This window comes from Microtus ochrogaster, chromosome 24 (genome assembly GCF_000317375.1).
Source record: "Microtus ochrogaster isolate Prairie Vole_2 chromosome 24, MicOch1.0, whole genome shotgun sequence".
In the NCBI taxonomy this organism is placed as follows: domain Eukaryota; kingdom Metazoa; phylum Chordata; class Mammalia; order Rodentia; family Cricetidae; genus Microtus; species Microtus ochrogaster.
In genome coordinates, this window is record NC_022024.1 from 4,700,364 (window position 1) to 4,720,860 (window position 20,497).

General features: G+C 40.3%; 1 protein-coding gene across 5 annotated transcripts in view; it reads right to left on the bottom strand.

Annotated features, from left to right (window-relative positions):
• Window positions 1-19,748, bottom strand: part of Mon2 (MON2 homolog, regulator of endosome-to-Golgi trafficking) — a 76,861-nt gene extending 57,113 nt beyond the window's left edge. For 2 of the 5 annotated variants that reach the window (XM_013350285.2, XM_005357937.3), the window contains exons 1-4: window positions 19,254-19,748; window positions 11,118-11,181; window positions 4,688-4,815; window positions 4,145-4,276 (exon numbers count right to left, since the gene is read on the bottom strand). In XM_013350285.2, coding sequence (XP_013205739.1) covers window positions 4,145-4,276; window positions 4,688-4,815; window positions 11,118-11,181; window positions 19,254-19,364 — 435 coding nt within the window. In that variant the 5' untranslated portion in view covers window positions 19,365-19,748. Of the gene's footprint in view, window positions 1-4,144; window positions 4,277-4,687; window positions 4,816-8,337; window positions 8,758-11,117; window positions 11,182-19,253 lie in introns of those variants that run through there. The other 3 variants (XM_005357939.3, XM_005357938.2, XM_013350287.2) reach the window with 2 other exon arrangements.
• Between the last annotated feature and the right edge of the window lie 749 nt (window positions 19,749-20,497).

Genomic DNA, 20,497 nt, shown 5'->3' on the forward strand with positions numbered 1-20,497 from the left:
ATTTAGAACCCTATTCATGGAGTGTGCATGTGTGCTGTCCTGTGTATCAGTATGAGTTTCCCTTTTATTTCTGAGGAGATTCTGCCATATGGCTACACTTAACTATTTATCTGTTGAAGGACATCTGGATAGTTTTCAGTTTGGTGTTGCTCTGACTGAGGCTGCTGTGAATATTCAAATGCAGGTCTGTCAAGACAGCCATTTTCACTCACACTGAATAAATACCTAGGAACGGCATGGCTAGGTCACGGGGTAATGCAGGCTTACTTTTTTTTTTTTTTTAAAGAAACTGCCATTTTTCTAAGGTACAATTTGCTATTCTGTGTGTGCAATCTCAGAACTATTCCATCCTCAGCAATATTTGGATAATGGCATTTGCAGAGTGTAACTGTCCTAATGGCTATGATAACACTGTATGATTTTAGTTCTCATTGCACCAGCAAATACGAAGATAAGGAAGCCTCTCCCATGTGTCTGCTTGTCACTGAGCCTGTCAATTCTTCAGTTATTTTGTCAAAGTTCTTTAGAAGGTCATTTGTGCCCTTTGTCAGATGCCCTGTGATTGCCTTCCTCTATGTACCCTGTGAATTATTTCATGGACCATAAAATCCAAATTCTAAGAAATGGTTATGTATAGCAATCTCACGAAGATCTAAAAGTTTAATAGTTTGAAAATATGCCATTCTTGGAAAATATGAAATGCTGTGCTTTATCAACTTATATCAAAAGTGTTAAAATATTTATTTTCATTTTATGTGTTGGAAGGCTTTGCCAACATGTAAGAACACTGCCTGGATGCCTGGTCCCTGGAGTCAGAGAGGGGCTGGATACGAAACCCAGGCCTCTGCAAAAGCAACTCATACTCTTTTATTTCTTCTTCTTTTTTTCCTTCTTTTTTTGGTTTTTCAGGACAAGGTTTCTCTGCATAACCTTGGCTATCCTAGAACTCACAGACCTTCGCCTGCCTCTGCCTCCCAAGTTCCAGGATTAAAGGCGTGCGCCACCACTGCCCAGTACAACTAGCACTTTAACCACTGACTCATCTCTCCAGTACTCTTACATTCAAATTTTAAATGACATGGCCTTAAACAGCATTATCACTCTATATTTCAACATTAAAGTACATAATGTTGCTACACAGAAGCGTTTAGTTGATCAATTTTGTAGTATATCTTTGTACTTGAATTTTGGTAGCAAATATTTCATTTTCAATAAGGTAGCAAGCATACTATCCTATACTTACGTGAATGTGTGTATGTGTGTGTGCGCTCGTGCATGCACATGCATGTATCTGGGTTCAGGTGCATGCAGTGTGTATGACTGTGTGAAAGCCAGTACCATGTATCTTGTTTTTGAGATGGGTTTCTCATTGGAACTTGCCTACTAGTCTAGACTGGCTTACCAATGATCCTCGGTGTGCTGACTGGTGTTTTTAAACTGAACACAAGCTAGGGAGGAAACCTCAACTGAGGAATTGCCTCCCTCCCTCGTACTGGCCAGTAGGCGTGACTGTGAGGTACTTTCTTGACTAATGGTTTATGTATACCAGCACACTGTGGATTGTCGCATAAAAAAAGAAAGCTGAGCAAGGCATAGCAGGGAGCAAGCCAGTAAACAACATTCTTCCATGATCTGCTCAGTTCCTGCCTTAAGCCTCCTTTGATAATGGACTATAACCTGTCAGCTGAAATAACCTGTTCCTCCCCAAGCTGCTTTTGGTCATGGTGTTTATCATAGCAAAAGAAACCTAATGAGGACACCAAGGGATCCTGCTGTGAGTTTCCACACTGACTCATGGGCCTTCACACCCAGCTTTTCACATAGGAAGGAGGGAGGGACTCAACTCAGGTTCTCATGCTCAAGAAACCAGATGAAACTGTGTACAAAAAAGCATATATAAAAATGAAAAAAAGCATATTTAACAAGTGGTGCTGGCATAACTAGTTATCAACCTGTATAAGAATAAAAATAGATCCATATCTACCACCATGCATAAAACTCAAGTCCAAATGGATCAAAGACCTCAACATAAAACCAACCACACTGAACTTCACAGAAAAGAAAGTGGAAAGTACACTTAAATGCATTGGCACAGGAGACCATATCCTAAACATAACCCCAGTAGCACAGACACTGAGAGAAACAATTAATAAATGGGACCTCCTGAAACTGAAAAGTTTCTGTAAAGCAAAGGACACAGTCAACAATACAAAACAGTAGCCTACAGAATGGGAAAAGATCTTCACCAACCCCACATCAGACAGAGGACTGATCTCCAAAATATACAAAGAACTCAAAAAATTGGTCATCAAAAGAATAAATAATCCAATAAAAAAAATGGAGTACAGACCTAAACAGAGAACTCTCAACAGAGGAATCTAAAATGGCTAAAAGACACTTAAGGAAATGTTCAACATTCTTAGCCATCAGAGAAATGCAAATCAAAACAACTCTGAGATTCCATCTTATACCTGTCAGAATGGCCAAGATCAAAAACACTGATGACAACCTATGCTGGCTAGGTTGTGGGGAAAAGGGAACACTTCTGCATTGCTGGTGGGAATGCAAGCTGGTATAACCTCTTTGGATGTCAGTGGGGCAATTTCTCTGAAAATTAGGAAACAACCTTCCTCAAGACCCAATAATATCACTTTTAGGTATATATCCAAAGGATGCTCAATCATGCCACAAGGACATGTGCTCAACTATGTTCATAGCAGCATTGTTTGTCATAGCCAGAATCTGGAAATAACCTAAATGCCCCTCAACTGAAGAATGGATAAGGAAAATGTGGTACATTTACATGGTGGAGTACTATACAGCAGAAAAAAACAATGACATCTTGAAATTTGCAAATGGATGGATCTAGAAAACATGATATTGAGAGAGGTAACCCAAATCCAGAAATACAAATATCATATGTACTCACTCATAAGTGGCTTTGAGACATAAAGCAAAGAAAACCAGCCTATAATTCATAATCCCAGAGAACCTAGACAACAATGAGGACCTTAAGAGAGATGTACATGAATCTAATGTACATGGAAAGTAGAAAAAGACAAGATCTCCTGAGTAAATTGGGAGCATGGGGACCATGGGAGAGGGTTAAAGGTGAAGGGAGAAGGGAGGGGAGCAGAGAAAAATGTATAGCTCAATAAAATCAGTAATAAAAAAAAAGACACACAAAAAAAGTAAATATAAAAACTCTACTTAGCAGACAGGAGCCTAGAAGAACAAAATAGTTGCAGTTAGGTGTATCTTCAATATGCTCTAAGAACACCAAGTTAATATCTAGAAGAGATGAACATACAAATCAACTTGAGATCTTATACATGAGATTGCATACTTCTCCTATAAACTATCCATCTTTAAAAGCACAAAAATTATGATGAAACTACTGGAAACCCAAAACAAAGTTGGGCATAGTGGCACATGCCTGGAATCCCAGCACTGGGGAGGCAGAGGCAGGCAGATCTCCGTGAGTTTGAGGCCAGTCTGATCTATATAGCAAGTTCCAGGTCAACCAAAGCAATATAGTAAGACTTTGTTTCAAAAAACAAACAAGTGCAAAATGCTCCTCTGAGAATAAAGCATCAGCTGACAACTGTACTTTTGTTGCTTTCTGTTCAACAGAAATATTTCATGATTTAAGAACTTCAAGAGCTGACTATATAATAGAATTATTAATATTCCAAAGAGGGTGGGAAAAGTGAAGAAATAAAATCCAGCTATGAAAGTTCACCCAGTTTAAATGTTCAAAGAAGTTTTTGGCCACTTAAAGAGAAAAGATTTACATAATGCATACATGCAAATTAGCTTCAACACAGGAGGATCGAGGAGCAATTACAGAGAAATACTCAAGCCAACAGGACTCAAGGCACTTTCTTTACTTCCTTCTCCACCTGCTCTACATTTTCTACTCTTCTTCCACCCACTACTCATAACTAAGGAGTGGCAACCTAACCTGACGTCCGTCCTCTAATGTGGAGGCACGAAGAGCTACGAACGTCCAGTGTTGATCATCACAGTAACTGCACAGAAGTTAGTTGGTCTTCGTCCCAAAGAACTAGGCTTTTCTCTTTTAATCAACTTATTCAAACACTACCTCAAAGCATTACAAATACCAATTAAATATGTTTCTTACCTTGGATAGTGCCTCATCATGAACTACTGTGTTGGTCGTTAGGAGAACAAGAACTGTCTGAAGCAGCTTCAGCTCTTCAAGGCTATTTTCCATCAGCTGCCAAAGCATGTTAATTATGTTTCCAGCAGCAGTCTGTGAATCAGAAGACGGAGCACAGAATCAACTCAGATCTGAGAGATGATGGAGAATATATTCATAGAAATATCATTCTTACTTTCCATCATCAAATTAGATACAAACAAAATATTTACATTTATGAGCAATATATTATCAATTCAGACAATCTACATTTTAAAATATGAATTATATTAAATAACTATTCTATGACACTGAAAATTGGCTTGAGGCTAACATCAGCACCTGTACCACAGAAATATGCCTTCTTAGATGACAAGTAACTCAATGAAATCTATTTAATCTTGAAGCTAACTTTATTTTTAAATTACTTTGTTTTCATAACCCTGCTTCACAGTAAACAGCAGATGTGCTTCACTCTTCCCCATGCAAGCTACTGATACGGTTCGGGTAAAATCTTCATCCTACCTCAGACACCACCTCATGTGACATGAGTCTCTGGATGGCGGCCAGACACAGCTGAGTGATCTTTGGCTCCTTGGTCCCACACCCCATTAGGAAAGGCTGCACGACTTCCGAGCTGTTCTCTTTCAATGCTTTATTCAGAAAACATGTAAGGTAAATTACTGGATCTACTGATAATTAGGAATATTTGTCTACATATTTACAACCTATTACGATTGTTTTGATGTAAATTAAATATCCAAATAGAAACAAGTGGTAAGAATTCAAGAACTCCAGATAGTAAAATCTTCTCACTCACAGGCTTCCCAGACTTTCGCTACCAGGGAATTTGGGGGCCTTCCCCATCTGCTATGTACTCTTTGAGGACATGGATCCTCACAAGTTCAGAAATTATCATTTCTTCATGTTGTACAGATAGAGCAGAAAGAATTATTAAAATGATATGCACACCAAGTCCTTATAGTTTTTGGCACTCTAGATTATTTGTATACGCTGTAAATGTTTGTAGCTCTAATTTCTTCAAGAAATAAACACATTTTTAAATAATACCATTATTATTCTTATTATGGAAAGAGCATTTTAAATTAATTACTTGAATACAAAAACTTTTATTCCAAATCTTAATTTAACTTCTACCAACTCTAGAAGTTTTAATGTAGCAACAAAAATGCAGCTTAGAATTTATACAACTGAATTCAATTAAGCAATTACATTTATAACATGAAATTAAAAACTTGCTTAAAGGCAAAAAGAGAAAACAAGTTTGTCACATTCAGAGAAATTAAATGGCATGGAATTCTGAGTAAAGAGAATGGTAAGCTTAGGAGTCTGGCAGCTGTTTTCAAGGAACTAAAGCTCACCAACTAACTAACCACGTGTATATCTGAGTCAGAAGTGTTTTCTCAAGAAAACTTGGGAAAAGGTCATTCATAATCACTATTGAAAATAGAAAAACCACCCCGGCTTTTGTTTTTTTCTTGTGGTGTTTGTGGTACCACATATGAATTCCCTCGTATGGAGCAGGCCTCAAAATCAAAGAGTCGGATTTCACCCTTAACAGTTGAACCCTATTACACAGTTAGCACAGCCTGCCTGGAAGACTGGCATTGCAGACAGTAGGAGTCTCAGCTAGGAGGAGACCACTGGTGACTTCTCTTCCCCAGCAGCCTATACAGCACCTTCCAGCACAATGGTAGCTAGCCAGAAGAGAAGCTTCATTCATACATCGCATCCAAAGTGTGTGTGTTTCCACCATCAGGTCTTATCAACTAGCTCCTCAGCAACCAAAAGCAGTGGCAAGAGTCAGTACTGCTTTAGGTGTCCCCGGGGACTCCCTGACAAACAACTCATAAGGAGGATTCTCACACCTGGCACTGGGGTTTTTGTTTAATAACCCTGTGTTTTTAGAAGCCAACATTACCTAGACATTCAAGATTATCTCCCTTCTAACTCTCTCATGATATTTTTTAATTGCCTTCTACACAGTAAGTTTCCATATGGGTTCATGTCAACCCTGATCTCTTTCCTCCCCCGGGTCCTATTCCTGCTTGCAGACCATTCTTCAAATTCTTCACCTGCCATCTATGTTCTGCTGTCCTCCCTCCCTAACCTCTACCCAAACGGACCCTCTTTAGTTTCCTTACACGAGCAATTCTCAACCTATGGGTCGAATAACCTTTCACAGGAGTTGCCTAAAGCCACCAGAAAACAGATATTTACATTACAATACCTAATAGAAAAATTACAGTTACGACGTAGCAACAAAATAGTTTTATGGTTGGGTGGGGTCACAACATGAGAACTGCATTAAAGGGTCGCAGCGTTAGGAAGGTGAGAACCACTGCCTTATAGAGACACCTCAGGTTAAACACACAAATCTAAAGACTTGAAGCTAGGATCCATGAGAGATAGAACATGTGGCATTGTCTTTCTAAACCTAGGTTACTTCTTGCAGTACAATTTTTTTCTAGTTTTTATCCATTTACCCGCAAATTTTGGTTAGTTTTTAATTCCTGTTTAACTTAGTATTTTTGACACTTACCCATTATATAACAGTATTTTTATAATATGTATGTATCCTACCAAATGAATTTTAGTTTGATATTCTTTCACTTTAAGTCTTTAAGAATTTCATACACAGAGAAACCCTGTATCAAAAAACCAAAACCAACCAACCAAACACAAATCTACCATACTAGAGACAATTTTAAGAGACCCACTTACATTACATACAACTTGACACCTACATTAAGGGAAGACTTAGTATTCCCAGGTAATGTGTTAAATAATAACAGTCTAAGAAAGAACCAGATGCTGGCTTTACTTTTAGAAAGTACATCATCTGAGAAGGGAAAGTTTCTGGCAAAGAAAAAATTTGGAGGAGTCAATGGGTGAATGATACCAGTAAGTAGAGACTACAGGTGAGGTTCAATAGCCATCTTTCCTTTTCCTGTGACTCTTCTACAATTGCTTCCTCATCAAGACTATGCTCCCCTCCCCTTCAGCCCTCTCCCATGGTCCCCATGCTCCCAATTTACTCAGGAGAGCTTGTCTTTTTCTACTTCCCATGTAGATTAGATCCATGTTCCCATCTTAAAGGTTGTTCCAATTAACCAAATCTGCTAAGGAACGGTTTCCCATGGTTGAGAACAATGAGGCTGTTGCAAGAAGCACAGATAAGCATGAATGGATTGCTATCTCTGAGGTATCTGCAGAGAGAGCTGCCTGAGAGGTGAAACAGGAGGGGCAGGTCCTAAGCTGAGGAAGAAGGGACTTCACAGGGTCCCTTCTGGCTATCCAAGATCACCTGCTTTCCCCATTTGCTCATCCTCCAACAATGCTCACTGCATGCTGTCATTTCTTAGATTGTTTTTTTGAGACAGAATTTCTCTATAGCTCTAGTCTATAGCTATTAAACAAGTATAGGCTGATGAGATAGCCAACAGTTAAGACTCTAGTTCAGTTCCCCACATGATGGCTCACAAGTGCCTGTAACTCCAGTTCCAGGGGATCCAATGCTCACTTCTGGTCTTCCTGGGCATCAGGTATACACATGGCACATAGACATACATGCAGGTAAGACATTCATACACATAAAATAAAAAATAAAAACCTTTTAAGATATCACAAATACATATATTGATAAAACTATACTAAAACAAACAGATAAATTACTTTCTATGTCAGAAAAAAATTCTGAAGTGTATTTACTCATTGCTACTTAGAGACTGTTTGGTTATTAAGGCCATGTAGACAGGAAAAGATAAGGAAATACTATGAGAACAGAACACGAATCACAGATAATGGTTATGTTTCTACATGTACACTGACAGTAGTTGAAAGCAGCCACGATAGATATAGCCATTAGGGTTTGGGTTAAGAGTTAAATATATAACTTTTAAAGAAATTAACACTTCTTAGATTTTCCTGCTAAAAATACACACTAAAAACAGACTATATAATTTTTAGGTTACACATGCCTTCTAGATTTTTAGTAGCTTGTAATCTACAATAATAAATAACTTGTATCATACAGCAGTCAGGTGTAAGATTAAGGCATTTGGCTTCATAACTGAAGAGCCTTGTGATCTCGCGTTCCCAGCTCTAAGGAGGAGGAGATAGAGATCTACATATCTGACCGGTGCTGACATTACCTGGCATAGCATTTCCACTCATGTCAGCATTCATGACAGCAGTGAAAACAAAGAGAAGTAAACATTAAAAGAGGATGTTAAGAAATGAGCAGGGATGTGGGGCAAAGACTGACCCTGAAAGGTCAGTTGTCTTCCCCTGGAGCTAAGGAAGGACACTGACTACAAACGGTGCTGAGCATCCTTAAGTGTGGGCTTGGTGATCCGAATTCTAGCTGCACCACACTCTTCATGGTCTCTAACATAAAGAGACAGACAACAAGTCAGCATCCTGGCTCACTGACATGTCCTCAGTCATTAGGGATCTCTGGCATTTGTTGCAGGGCAAAATTAGTATCCCATAATCTCAAGGTTTATAAAGAAATAAAAACTTCCCATGGAAATAAAATAAAAAATTTCTCAATATTGGCTGTATTCTGAACTAGATAACTTAGAAACTATATACTGACCAATATAAGAGCCTTTTATTTCAAAATAACAAGATATATATATATATATATATATATATATATATGTATGTATCAACTGCTACAATAAATATATGGTTTAAAAATGCTAAGGTGAAGTTTAAATGCCAATATATCTCCTTAAATAGACGGCCCTAGAGAACATGGAGATTAAAGTATAAAGATTTGTGACATGAAATATGGCTACATGTGTTACAATGAAATCAATAATCCAACTACATATTAAAATTTATTCTTTAAAAATTGTATTGCATTTATTATTTATTTATAATTGTGTGTGTGTGTGTATACCCATGTCATAGCACACATATAGAAGTAAGAATATAACTTGCAATAATTGGTTTTCCTTTCACCATGTGGGTCCCATGAATTGAACCAAATTCCTCAGGTGTGGAGAAACAACCTTAACCCACGTAGCTATCTCAATGACTCTAAAATTTCTTATTCCTCCTTAAGCTTAACTAATTAGATATTTCACTCTGTATCGAATACTAGAGTACATAGTGATTCTCTGAAGTTCTTTTATCAGCTATAAGATCAATGAAAACTATTGTTGGAGACTAACCAGGGATTTGTTACTGTAACATAAGCAATGATATTAGCAAAGGTAAATATTTCACAGTGATACTCTGGTTCCACTGGAGTAAGTCTCCAGGTCATGCACTTTAAGCATGCACTTCCTCAGCCCACCCAACATGCACCCCTCAAAACCTGCTTGCCTATTCTTCTAGCCCCAAACACACACATTTGCATTTACCTTCCACATTTCTACCCCCTCTACACACACACACACACACACACACACACACACACACACACACACTACTGTGAGTGTCATAAAACTATTTGGTGCTCTAGACAAACTGTTAAATAACAAGGGAGAAACTATGGGAGAAAGATACAACTTAGGAAAACTAACCGTAATGACAAGTTAAGCTGAGAAGTCTAAAGGAGATCTACTCTTGCCCAAGGTCTTTATTTTTTTGTAATGGGCTGACATCTCCAAATTAGGAATTCTTAATGTTTTAAATTCAAGTTTATGTTACAGAGTATAATATTTAAAGTGTGTAACCAAGACTGTCTTCTCATGTGCTTGCTGAGAGGAAAGGCAGTAGGCCTCAGGAAGTAAGCAGTGGTGGAATAGGAAGCACTGGAGGGGGCGGGGAGCCAGCGTGGAAACCCTGAAATAGCAGGTGGCACTCTGCAAACACCCCGGATTCAGCAGGCACCTTAACCTCTGAATCCTACTCTGCGGAGACACCAAGTTAGACAATGGCACCGTCCGATGAGACACTCAGTCCCCACCTCATCCATGCGCATGACTGTGGCAAAGACAGAAGGGACTAGAGAGGAGGAAAGAGCAGATGGGAGAAGGGAGGCCATGTCACAGAGAAGCTCGAAATCCCACCTGAAACGCAAGTCCAATAAAGACCTGAAAACAAAGAACAGGCCAACCCTTGTGCTCTTGTTCTTCTGCCTCATGATGATGGCCTTGGTCCCAGGACTCAGAATGATGTCACCACTTATGTACACACCATTACTTCATAAACTGTCTCAATCACACCATAAAACATTCTGAAAAAGTGTTAAGAACCAACTTGTCAATCAATACAGTGCAAAAACAGTAAGTGAATGCTTGATATAGGGTAAAGTCTGTCAGCTGAGTAGTAAAGGTGGGGAGAAAGCAAAGAGGAGGAAGAAAATTCGTCACAGGGCCTGGAGAGAGGGCTCAGCAGTTAAGAGCACTGGCTGCTCTTCCAGAGGTCCTGAGTTCAATTCATAGCAACCACATGGGTGGCTTACAACCACTTGTAATGAGCAGTTCTGGCCTGCAAGGATACAGGCAGTCAGAACACTGTATACATAATAATTCAATAAATCTTTTAAAAAAAATGAAAAAGGAAAAAAGAAAATTTTTCACTCTACAGAACTGGTAGCTTTTAGGCCTTCACTGTGAGGAATTTTTATTTATTTAAATTTTTTATTTATTTATTTATGTATTAGGCTTTTTAAACAGGGTTTCTCTGTGCAGTCATGGCTGTCCTGGAACTCACTCTGTAGACCACGTTGGTCTTGAACTCACATTGGCCTGCTTCTGCCTCCCAGTGTTGGATTAAAGGTATGTGCCATAGTGTTCACCTCTGGGAAATATAACCAGTTCACAATTTAGGGACAGTCACATGTCCTCTATCATCAAGAACATATTAGGGCACAGGAAGATGATATTACAAAACCCAGACAGCTTTCTTTTAAGGATCTACTTTAACTATTAGTAAACTTTACACTAATTATTGAATTTATATGCAAAAAAATTACCTGCCAAAATTTCAGTGTTTCTTGCAGCTATTGTTTTTACTTTTATTATTCCAGATTCAGCAGCCTGTAGGAACAAAAATAATTAGAAAACTTACTATAAACATAAATTATGGCGGGAAAATAAACACAAAATTAAAAGCATGAATAGTCACTATCATCTTTATTCTTAAAACACTAGAAGTCTAGTACTGGGACATGCATAAAACATAACAAAATTTGATCACCTGGATTACTGACATGCAAACTGCACTTCACCTGATGCCCCCTCTTCCTTAGGCAAACCTGGAACACCTGAGCACTGATTTCTACATTCAGACAATAAAACAAACAAAAACCAACGAGAAGAACAAGATTCTTCTTCCCCTCTTTGCACAAACCTCCCCTCTCTCTACCTCAAACTGCAAAGCCCCAAAATCAAGTACTGTCTTGAATAGGGGTCAATCCTCTTTTTTTCCCCTCCTATATTTTAAAGATTTATTTTATTTATATGTGTGTGTTTCTGGGCAACCATAGACGCCAAAGGAAATAACTCGAAGTTGGAGTTACAAGTGCTTGTGAGACATCCAATGGGGTGCTATAATCAAAATTCAGATCATGAGCATACATGAACATCACACACACACACACACACACACACACACACACACACACACACGAAAAGGGAAAAAGAAAAAAATCATCCCTAAATTCAAGGAATCATCAAAAAACCCTATTTGTTGTTTTAGATATTATTAGACTTACTTCATCATTCCCCATTTTTTACAACTTAATTATTACCTGACAAAGCACTTGGAATTATTATCCTCATTGACAACATGTGTTGCTAAAAATTTTTACTAAAAATGTTGATTGCAAAACACATATAACAAGGTGCCCTGACCCCAACTATGGTAGTCTTACTTCATGCCACACTAACCCTAGCATAGGCTTCCTAATCTAGAGATTCTTGTAAAAAATGAGGTTCCAGAGACAGGTCTCCATCTCCTCACACAGGCCTAGAGGTGTGACAGAGAATCTCTGGCTGGGGGTGGTGGCTAATCCTACACGAAACTGGAAAACTGAGGGAGAATGAATGCCTGTTCTGAGCCAGGTTAGGCTGTGAGACACTAGCTCAAAATAAAACAAAACAACAAAATAGCACTGGAGAGATGAGAGCAATGGCTATTCTTGCAAAGGACCTGGGTTCAACAAAATCATCTGTAACTCCAGTTCCAGGGGCTACAACTGGGAATGCCTTACCCATTCATGTTACTCTATCTGTTGCTTTGGTCTAGTATAAGCCCTTATATTAGTAACGCTTACCACACCCCCTTTTAAATACGTAGCTACATAATAAAGGTTTCTAAATGAAAAGCTAACATAGTGTAAAAATTCAAATTCAAACTGTATCTGTTGCTTTGGTCTAGTATATTAGTAATGCTTACCACACCCCCTTTTAAATACGTAGCTACATAATAAGGGTTTTTAAATGAAAAGCTAACAGTGTAAAAATTCAAACTCACTTAAAAGGTGGGAAAGAGGAAAGAATTTGCTCCCTAACTACAAGAAGAACCCTAAGAACTATGACCCACAGATTCATGAGGCTACTAGATCTGTCATTCTCATCTTGGGTCTGGTCTGATATATGACAGGCTCATCCTCAAGCTGTCTCCAACTTAGCAATAAAAATAACTGCAGCTATTTAATACCTCAGACTTCCTATGACACTATCTGGAAAGAAGAGAGTCTCTTTCAACAGATTTTGATGAAGAAGCCCCCCCCCCCCTTTAACTAGGAGGATGCATTAGCACTGTGTGAGTTGAGAAGCTCCCCCACCTTTAACCAGAAGGATGCATTAGCATCGTGTGAGTTGAGAAGCAGAGGGATGGAATTTCTCTTTAAATGTGTGTGAGCGCTTTGCTGCATCTATCTATGTGCACCATGTGAAGGCTTAATACCTACAGTAGTCAGAAGAAGGTACTGGAAACCCTGGAACTGGAATTACAGATGGTAGTGAACTACCATGTGGGTGCTGGGAACCAAACCTGAGTTCTCTGCAAGACCAACAAGTGCTCTTAACCACTGAGCCATTTCTCCAGCCCCAAAGTGGAGATTATTCAAACTAGATTAAGCAACTAAAGCACTCAGTAGCTAGGAATTAATTAGTTCATCTAAATCTGGAAGGTACTGTGTGAAGATTGTAGACTACCAATGAAGGAAGGACAACAATGTCCGTTACAGAAGGATGAACATGCCAATCACTACAACTACAAAAGATTAATTTCTTTAAGGTTTGTAAGTCAGGCATGATGGCACAAGTCTATAATCCCATCAGAGGGGGATAGAAGAAAGAGGGTCAGGAATTCAAGAGCAGCTTGGCCTACACAGTAAGCTCAAGGCCAGTCTGGGATACATGAGTCTGTTTAAAACACCAAAAGTAAACAAGTGGCTTTAAATGTTGCTTCCTATCATAAAAACTCAAAAACTCATGCCTCTGCTTTTAACAAATATATCTTTTGCAACTCATGAGAAAAATAATCTAAAATTAGAACAAAAATTTCAAAATTCCAAATTAATCATTCATAGACCACAACACTGAAATAAAAGCTAAGAAAAAAGGGTGAGTTTTAACTTCTGTCAACTTAGATACTACAGTGTATTTATGAGACACAGACAAAGGATGGGGATGCCCTGAGCACTTTCATGTCAGGTAAATGACCCAAAGTCAAATACACACTTGGGAGTGCTCAAAAGATATAGAATATCTCCCAACTGGCAATGTGCTTATAAAAGAATTACCACATCGAAACCAAAAAAAATACTCTTTCATAACATTCAACTCTTCTACAATGTGGCTTCAAAAACCACTTATGAGAGTTATTCCAAGCCCAGTTTCTAAGAAATAAGCCTCCTTTAACATGTAAAATACAAGACTGGAATGCAGCATGCATGCTAAAAATATCTTTTCTCTTTCCCATTCTTTTCCTAAAAATTTAAACTTCAATAAAGGATCTAGTTAGCACATCCTCAGTCTACAGTCTTATGCTACACTGGCTATAAAGAAAGATAAGATGAAATGGAAATCCTTTACGATTTATTTATAAAAGAGGGGGGAAACTAAAACTATAACAGAAGATAACATTTAAGAGTTATAGGAAATAACTTATGTAGTAAGCTTAAGTTAAAAACAAAGGGAGGGGAAGCAAAGGAAAGCACACTAGACAAATAAGCCTGCGAGCCTGGGCAGGAGCTTTCACCTAACAGCCAGCTCCCATTCGACACACAGTTACATGTTTAAAAATTATTTCATAAATGAATGAATAAACAAGGAATAAAATCAGAAAATTACCTGTGAATTTAGTTCACTTACATGGTAAATGAGTTAGGAAGTGTTTGGATGGACCCTCCATTCAAGTCCCCTCCTCTGGAAGTTGCCCCAGTCCAGACTCCACCCCTGAGAAAGCCCGCCAACCGATGACCACTCAAACAGAGTATTTAAACTGCCCCACAGAAAACAAGTGCATGGTTTTCCAGTCTTCCTTCCTGTCTCCTCTCTGGAGGACTGGAAAGCCATCCAGGAGCACTTGAATCCATTAAACCTGGGATTTTTCTAATTCAGTTTGATTTGCTCTGATTTAGATTATTGGCTTATTGGGGTGCAGAAACTTTTCAGGAAGTATCTGGAGTGGGATTAACTCAAGACAGAATTCTAATGGGGTGGGGGGAGTCAATTCCACAATAGTAACAGTGACCTCAGAAACATCAGCATGAAAGGTGGAAGCAAGGGCACCTCTGAGGACTAACACATGGTCACTGACGGCCTAATAAAGTGGGTAAGGATGAGGAAGCCAGAGAGGAAAGTTAGGAAGGCTAAGCGGGTATGAAATGTTAATAATCACATGGTAGTGAACAAGAGTTTCTGAGTGCTACATGTGCTGATTTAACTTACTTATGTCAATGATATACATCAAAAGTCAGACATAATGTTAAAACCTGGTGTAGGATAGTACATAAGAAGAGAAGGGGGGAAAAAGCCAGAAACTACAGAAAGCAGCAAGAGGGAAAAGACAGCCAGACAGGAGTAAGATGAGCAACAGTGACACGCCACCAATAAAGAGGCAAAGGAACAGGGAGCGGGGCTGTTTTTAGTGGAGCATAGTTCAATGACAACTTCTAGCTGCACCATGTGGAAGATATTCTGGTAAAGGCATTACACAGGCTGATGGAAACAGAGTGCATGAGACAGTTAAAGCCAAAAGCAAGGGGAGGAGGCAGTATACAGGAAGAGTATGAAGAAAGGTTGGAAGATGAACCAGGACACACTCACACCTAAACAGGACTCCTGAGAGAGGAGACACACAAACAGTGGACTACAAAAATCTAAACGAGACAGTCTCTAGGGGAAAGAACAGTAAGCAGCAGTAACGACATGGACAGGTGAGCACCTCTGAACCTCCTCACGTATAAAATGAAGTATTGACTGATTTTATTCTGTTTTTTTTCTTTGAGACAGTGTCTTGATGTATGGCCCAGGCCAGCCTGTAACTAGGTACATCAGGATGGCCTCAAACTCAGCCCTGCCTGCCTCTGCCTCCCAAGTGCTGTGCTCACACTCCACCTGACTCCTTTTTCTTCTGAGACGGAATCTTGTTATGTAGCTCAGGCTGGGGTGGAACTTGAGATCCTCCTGCCTCAGCCTTTCAAAGGCTAGAATCTAGGCGTGCTGAGCTATAAATTATTTGAAGTGGTATGTTAAAAGATGCAAAGGTTCCTACACTGTTGTAAAGGTTATATTTTATTTAATAGAGTTACCTTCACGAAAACAAAGGTAGTTTCTATTTTTGTTTGTTTTTTTTCCATGTTCTGCACTTAAGAGACTAATAAATTGCTATTAGCACAATCTACTTTGTACTTGCTTAAAAATAAGCTATCTCACAGGAGAGCGAGAAAAAGAACTCAAGGTGATTTTAAGTCAGACGATGTCTTTTATTTCTATGTCATCAAAGAACAGTGCCACAGAGTAATCAATGCAATACAATACTTTATTTGTCTCTACTCTTATGTATTTCAATATATAAAACATGAGTTTATTCTATTATACTTATGAGAGAAAGCACACCCGCTGCCAAGGGGAAATAACAATGCACTAAAAATACTAAAACCAGAAGAATTCACAAGTAAGCATGGCTAGATTATCCAACCTCCATTCTCCACTGTGAGATGGTGAAAATGAAGTCTAAATTCACCCAGAGAGCTAAGAACCTTAGCCTCAGATCCCACAGAAAAGAACAAACAGAAAACCCTTCTGTGGCAATAAAGGCAGCCTGTCACAACCAGGTCTTTAGCAGCCACCTACTGACACAAAACAAAAACTGCGCTGGAAAACTGTGCCACAGGGAACCTCTGATTTAGACAAAAACCTTTGCCAAGGTGCCAGTGAATAACAGAGAGCGTGGAAGCACACAGCCTGGAAACACGACTTGTAATTATGCTTTATCAGTTCGGTGCTATTAAAAAGACAGAAGTCTGTAAGGTGGCTCCGAAGTAAAGGTGTTTATCCCCAGACCTGACCATCTGAGTCTGCCTTTAGGTGCACCTTGTGTGTCTGGTGCCAGTGAAGGCCAGAAGAAGGCATCTGATCCCCTTGAATTGGAGTTACAGGGAGTTTGGAGTCAACGTAGGGTACTGGGAATCAAACCGGGTCCTCTGGGAGGGCAGCAGTGCTCTTCTTAAACACTGAGCCATCTGTCCAGACCCAAATAAGAATTTTTGTTTCAGCAAATCTTTATGGAACATGAACCGTACACAAGATCATCTATTAGAGATAGAATGACAAGAATGATTTTTGTCATTGCTGCAACAGCTAGGAGCAATTACTAAGGAGCTATCTGGCCAGTGATTAAGTAAAAACTAATGCATCTCAATAAAAGCACCAGGATTAGGAATGTAGTGAGTTCTAGAACTTTCTAAGTTACCTGTTGGAACTTGGTGCTTTCCCAATAAAAATACCACAGGAGGTAGCAGTTAAATTCTCAGGTTAACCCAGGGCCTACAGCACAGAGGAGTCACAGTTCTTTTTTGTTTTGTTTGTTGTTGTTGTTGTTTGTTTTCTTTGGTTTTTTTTTTTTTTTGTCCTGGAGACAGGGTTTCTCTATGTAGCTTTGGAGTCTGTCCTGGAACTTGTTCTGTAGACCAGGATGGTCTTGAATTCACAGAGATCTGCCTGCCTCCCCCTCCTGAGTGCTGGGATTAAAGATGTGCACCATCAACATCCTGCAAGTCACGGTTCTTAATATTGCTGAAATTATAGTAGAATTTGATGCTTTTAAAACAAGAAAGTTTTTTACAATAAAAAGAACCTCTCTCTCTCTCTCTCTCTCTCTCTCTCTCTCTCTCTCTCTCTCTCTCTCTCTCGTGTGTGTGTGTGTGTGTGTGTGTGTGTAGGGGATGTTGCAACAGGACCTCACTCCATAGCCCCCAGGCTGGCTTCAAACCCATGCCCATCCTCCTACCTCATCGTCCTGGGTGCTAAAATTACAGGTGAGACCCATAACATCTGGGAAGACACCCTAATTCTTTAAAATTACTGGTTATAACTTTCAACAGACAGATGATATAGAAACAACAAAGAAGATAAATACCAAAACAAATTAGTGGTTATCTGAACTAAAACTAGTATCTCCCTCGAAGGGATCCACCTGGTCTCTACTCTGGGTCACTAAAAGAAACTGAAATTTGTTGAAGACAGGTTCTGCGAGGCACCCACAGAAAACTTAAAGATTCCTTAGAAGGCTAAATTATAAACTTTACCAGAGTCAAGTTCTAATTATAAAACTTTTTACAATAAGGATAAATACAGTTTTAAGTGGAAAAATACAAACTCATTTGGTAATTTTTAATAGCAAACAGAATGTTACATGGCAGGGATACTAAGTAACACTCACTAGGAGTAAAAATTAAATAACTACTTTTGCAGTATCTTTGAACTACATTTCTTATTTTCAATTTTTACAAAACGTACTCATTTCTGTTTTATATATACGAGTGATTTGCCTATGTGGTGTTTGTGCATCACGTGTGTGCCTGCGGTCTTCGGAGGCCAGAAGAGGGAGTTGGCCCCTTGAAACTGGAATTACAGATGGTTGTGAGCCACCATGTCTGTGCTGGGAATGGACCAGTGATCTCTAGAAGAGCAACCAGTGCTCCTAACTGCTGAGCCAGCTTTCCCCCTGAACTCCATTATATCACAAATGGGAAAAGACACAGTTTTTAAAATAGTTCAACACGAATGAAAACTTGAGAAAAAAAAAAGGTCAGGAATGACTGGATTAAATAGTGATTGAATTAAAAGTCTCAATTCAGTATTTGGAATTTTTTATCAGCATAGATTAAGTTGAGCTTCTTTACTGATACTCTTCCTTTGAGGAATTTCCATTATCACCATCATCATTACCATTTTGGTTTTCCGAGACAAGATCTCTTTACGGAGCCCTGGCTATGCTGGCGTCCTCTCTAACTCAGAGATCCACTTGCCTCTGAGCGCTGGGAATAAAAGTTTGGCCACCACACCTGGCCTTCCATAATCTTATAAAACCACATTTTATCCCCGTTCTACAGCTGCAACATTTTATCCCCGTTCTACAGCTGCAAAAACAAACAAACTCAAAGACCCAATAAGTTATATTCAGGTGCATTTGTTTTTAATCCAAGCCAAAGCTTCCCACTAAAATACTGCTTTAAGATGGTTATGGGAGGCCTTGACCATTTGTGGTAAATTGAGTTTATTAAGACAATGAGACTGAGAATTAAGCCAAGAAGGAAATGTTTCCCAGGGAGTGATATACATACATTATCTACATGTGGAGTACAGATTTCCACTATAGTGGTGGAATTTACTATTTAGGAGCAATACACAAGACTCAATTCACCAAATCGGTTTACTCCAGGAACTTCACACCGAAATAAACATGACAGGAGAAAGGATGAAATGGCATCTCCTTAGCACTCTCAAAGGAAACTATAAACACCATTTGTGGTACAATCACCGACTTAAACCTGCTGGAGGAATGAAAATTAGGCACTGGGCTGGGAAATCGAGAAAAGGACAGGACCGGGGAGTGCTCGCTGCGTTTGCCCCTGGCGTCGTCTGAAGCATACCTCCTTGACAGGTGGGAATTTCTTCTTGCATTCTAGTGACAAGGCCCGCAGGTCGCTCTGCATATTCTCCAGGAGCTTCTTCACAGCCTCTGGGCTGTTGGTGCCGGACATGGTCCCCCACCAGGTCCTAGCCGATCGGGGAGCGAACGGCACAGCAGGCTGACACTGTCAGCCCCTCAGCCTCCCGCAGCCCAGCCCAGGGCTCCGCGGGTGGACGCACGGCCCGGCCTGGGCTCGCCCCCGAGGCGTGCCCTAGAACCCCTCCTCCGCCGCCCCGCACCGCCGACGGCTGCTCGCCGAGCGCTGCCCGCAGCCGTACCGCCCCGCGAGGCTCTGCCGGCGCCGGCTCGGGAGCCCACCAGGCGGGCAGGTTCCTCCCGCTGCCGCGGGGCCCGGCCACGGCGGGCGTCACCTAGCCGAAGTGGCTAGAGGCTTCAGCGATGCCTGCCCCGGGTGCCCAGACTCGCCGACGCCATTAGCCGAATCGCCCACAATTCCGAGCGCGTCCCCGACACGTCAGCCGCACTTCCGGGCTCCGGACCCCGCCCCCGCCCGGACCAATCCAGAGGCGAGCCGCTGGAGGGGCGGGGCCGAGAGCGGGGCCTGGACCAGCTCCAGCTGGGGAGCGCGGACCCCGCCCCCGGCGTCCACGCAGGTGGCCGCTCAACTGCGCAGGCGCATCGTGTTTCCTTTTCCCTGGCTTGTAACCTGGACAGTTAGGGATGCTGCTTGGGGTCTCTCTGTGTATGTCTGTGTTCCCTTCTCTTCTGCTATAAATATTCGCTTCATTTTGAATGTATTTGCCTTGTCCCTCACTTCTGCCTCCTTGGAACTCCCCGACTTGTGATAACACAAATCAACATCTTGCTCCTACCTTTCCTTGAGGATCTAAGTGGCTATCACTCTGCGGAGTTGATCTTGTCTCTGTTACGAGACAAGATCCACCCCCTCCCCGTGTTTTTCCTTGCCGACAGTTTCAAGTTGGACTTCCCTTTTATGTGTTTTATTTTGCTTTGTTTCTGTTGTTTTTCCCCCTAATTTCTTGGTGTGTTTCCACCGCCTAGAAGGATGCCTGATACATTATATAGGTAACTAAGCCTCAAATAAGAAACCAATCCATTAGATCGGTGTGCTCTTTCAGAGATCCAGATTTGACTACTTTTTTTACCCAAGGCATTGCTCTATTGCGAAATAAGCAGGAAGTGAAAAAGAATTTCGGGTTTTTGTTGTGATGAGCAAAGTCA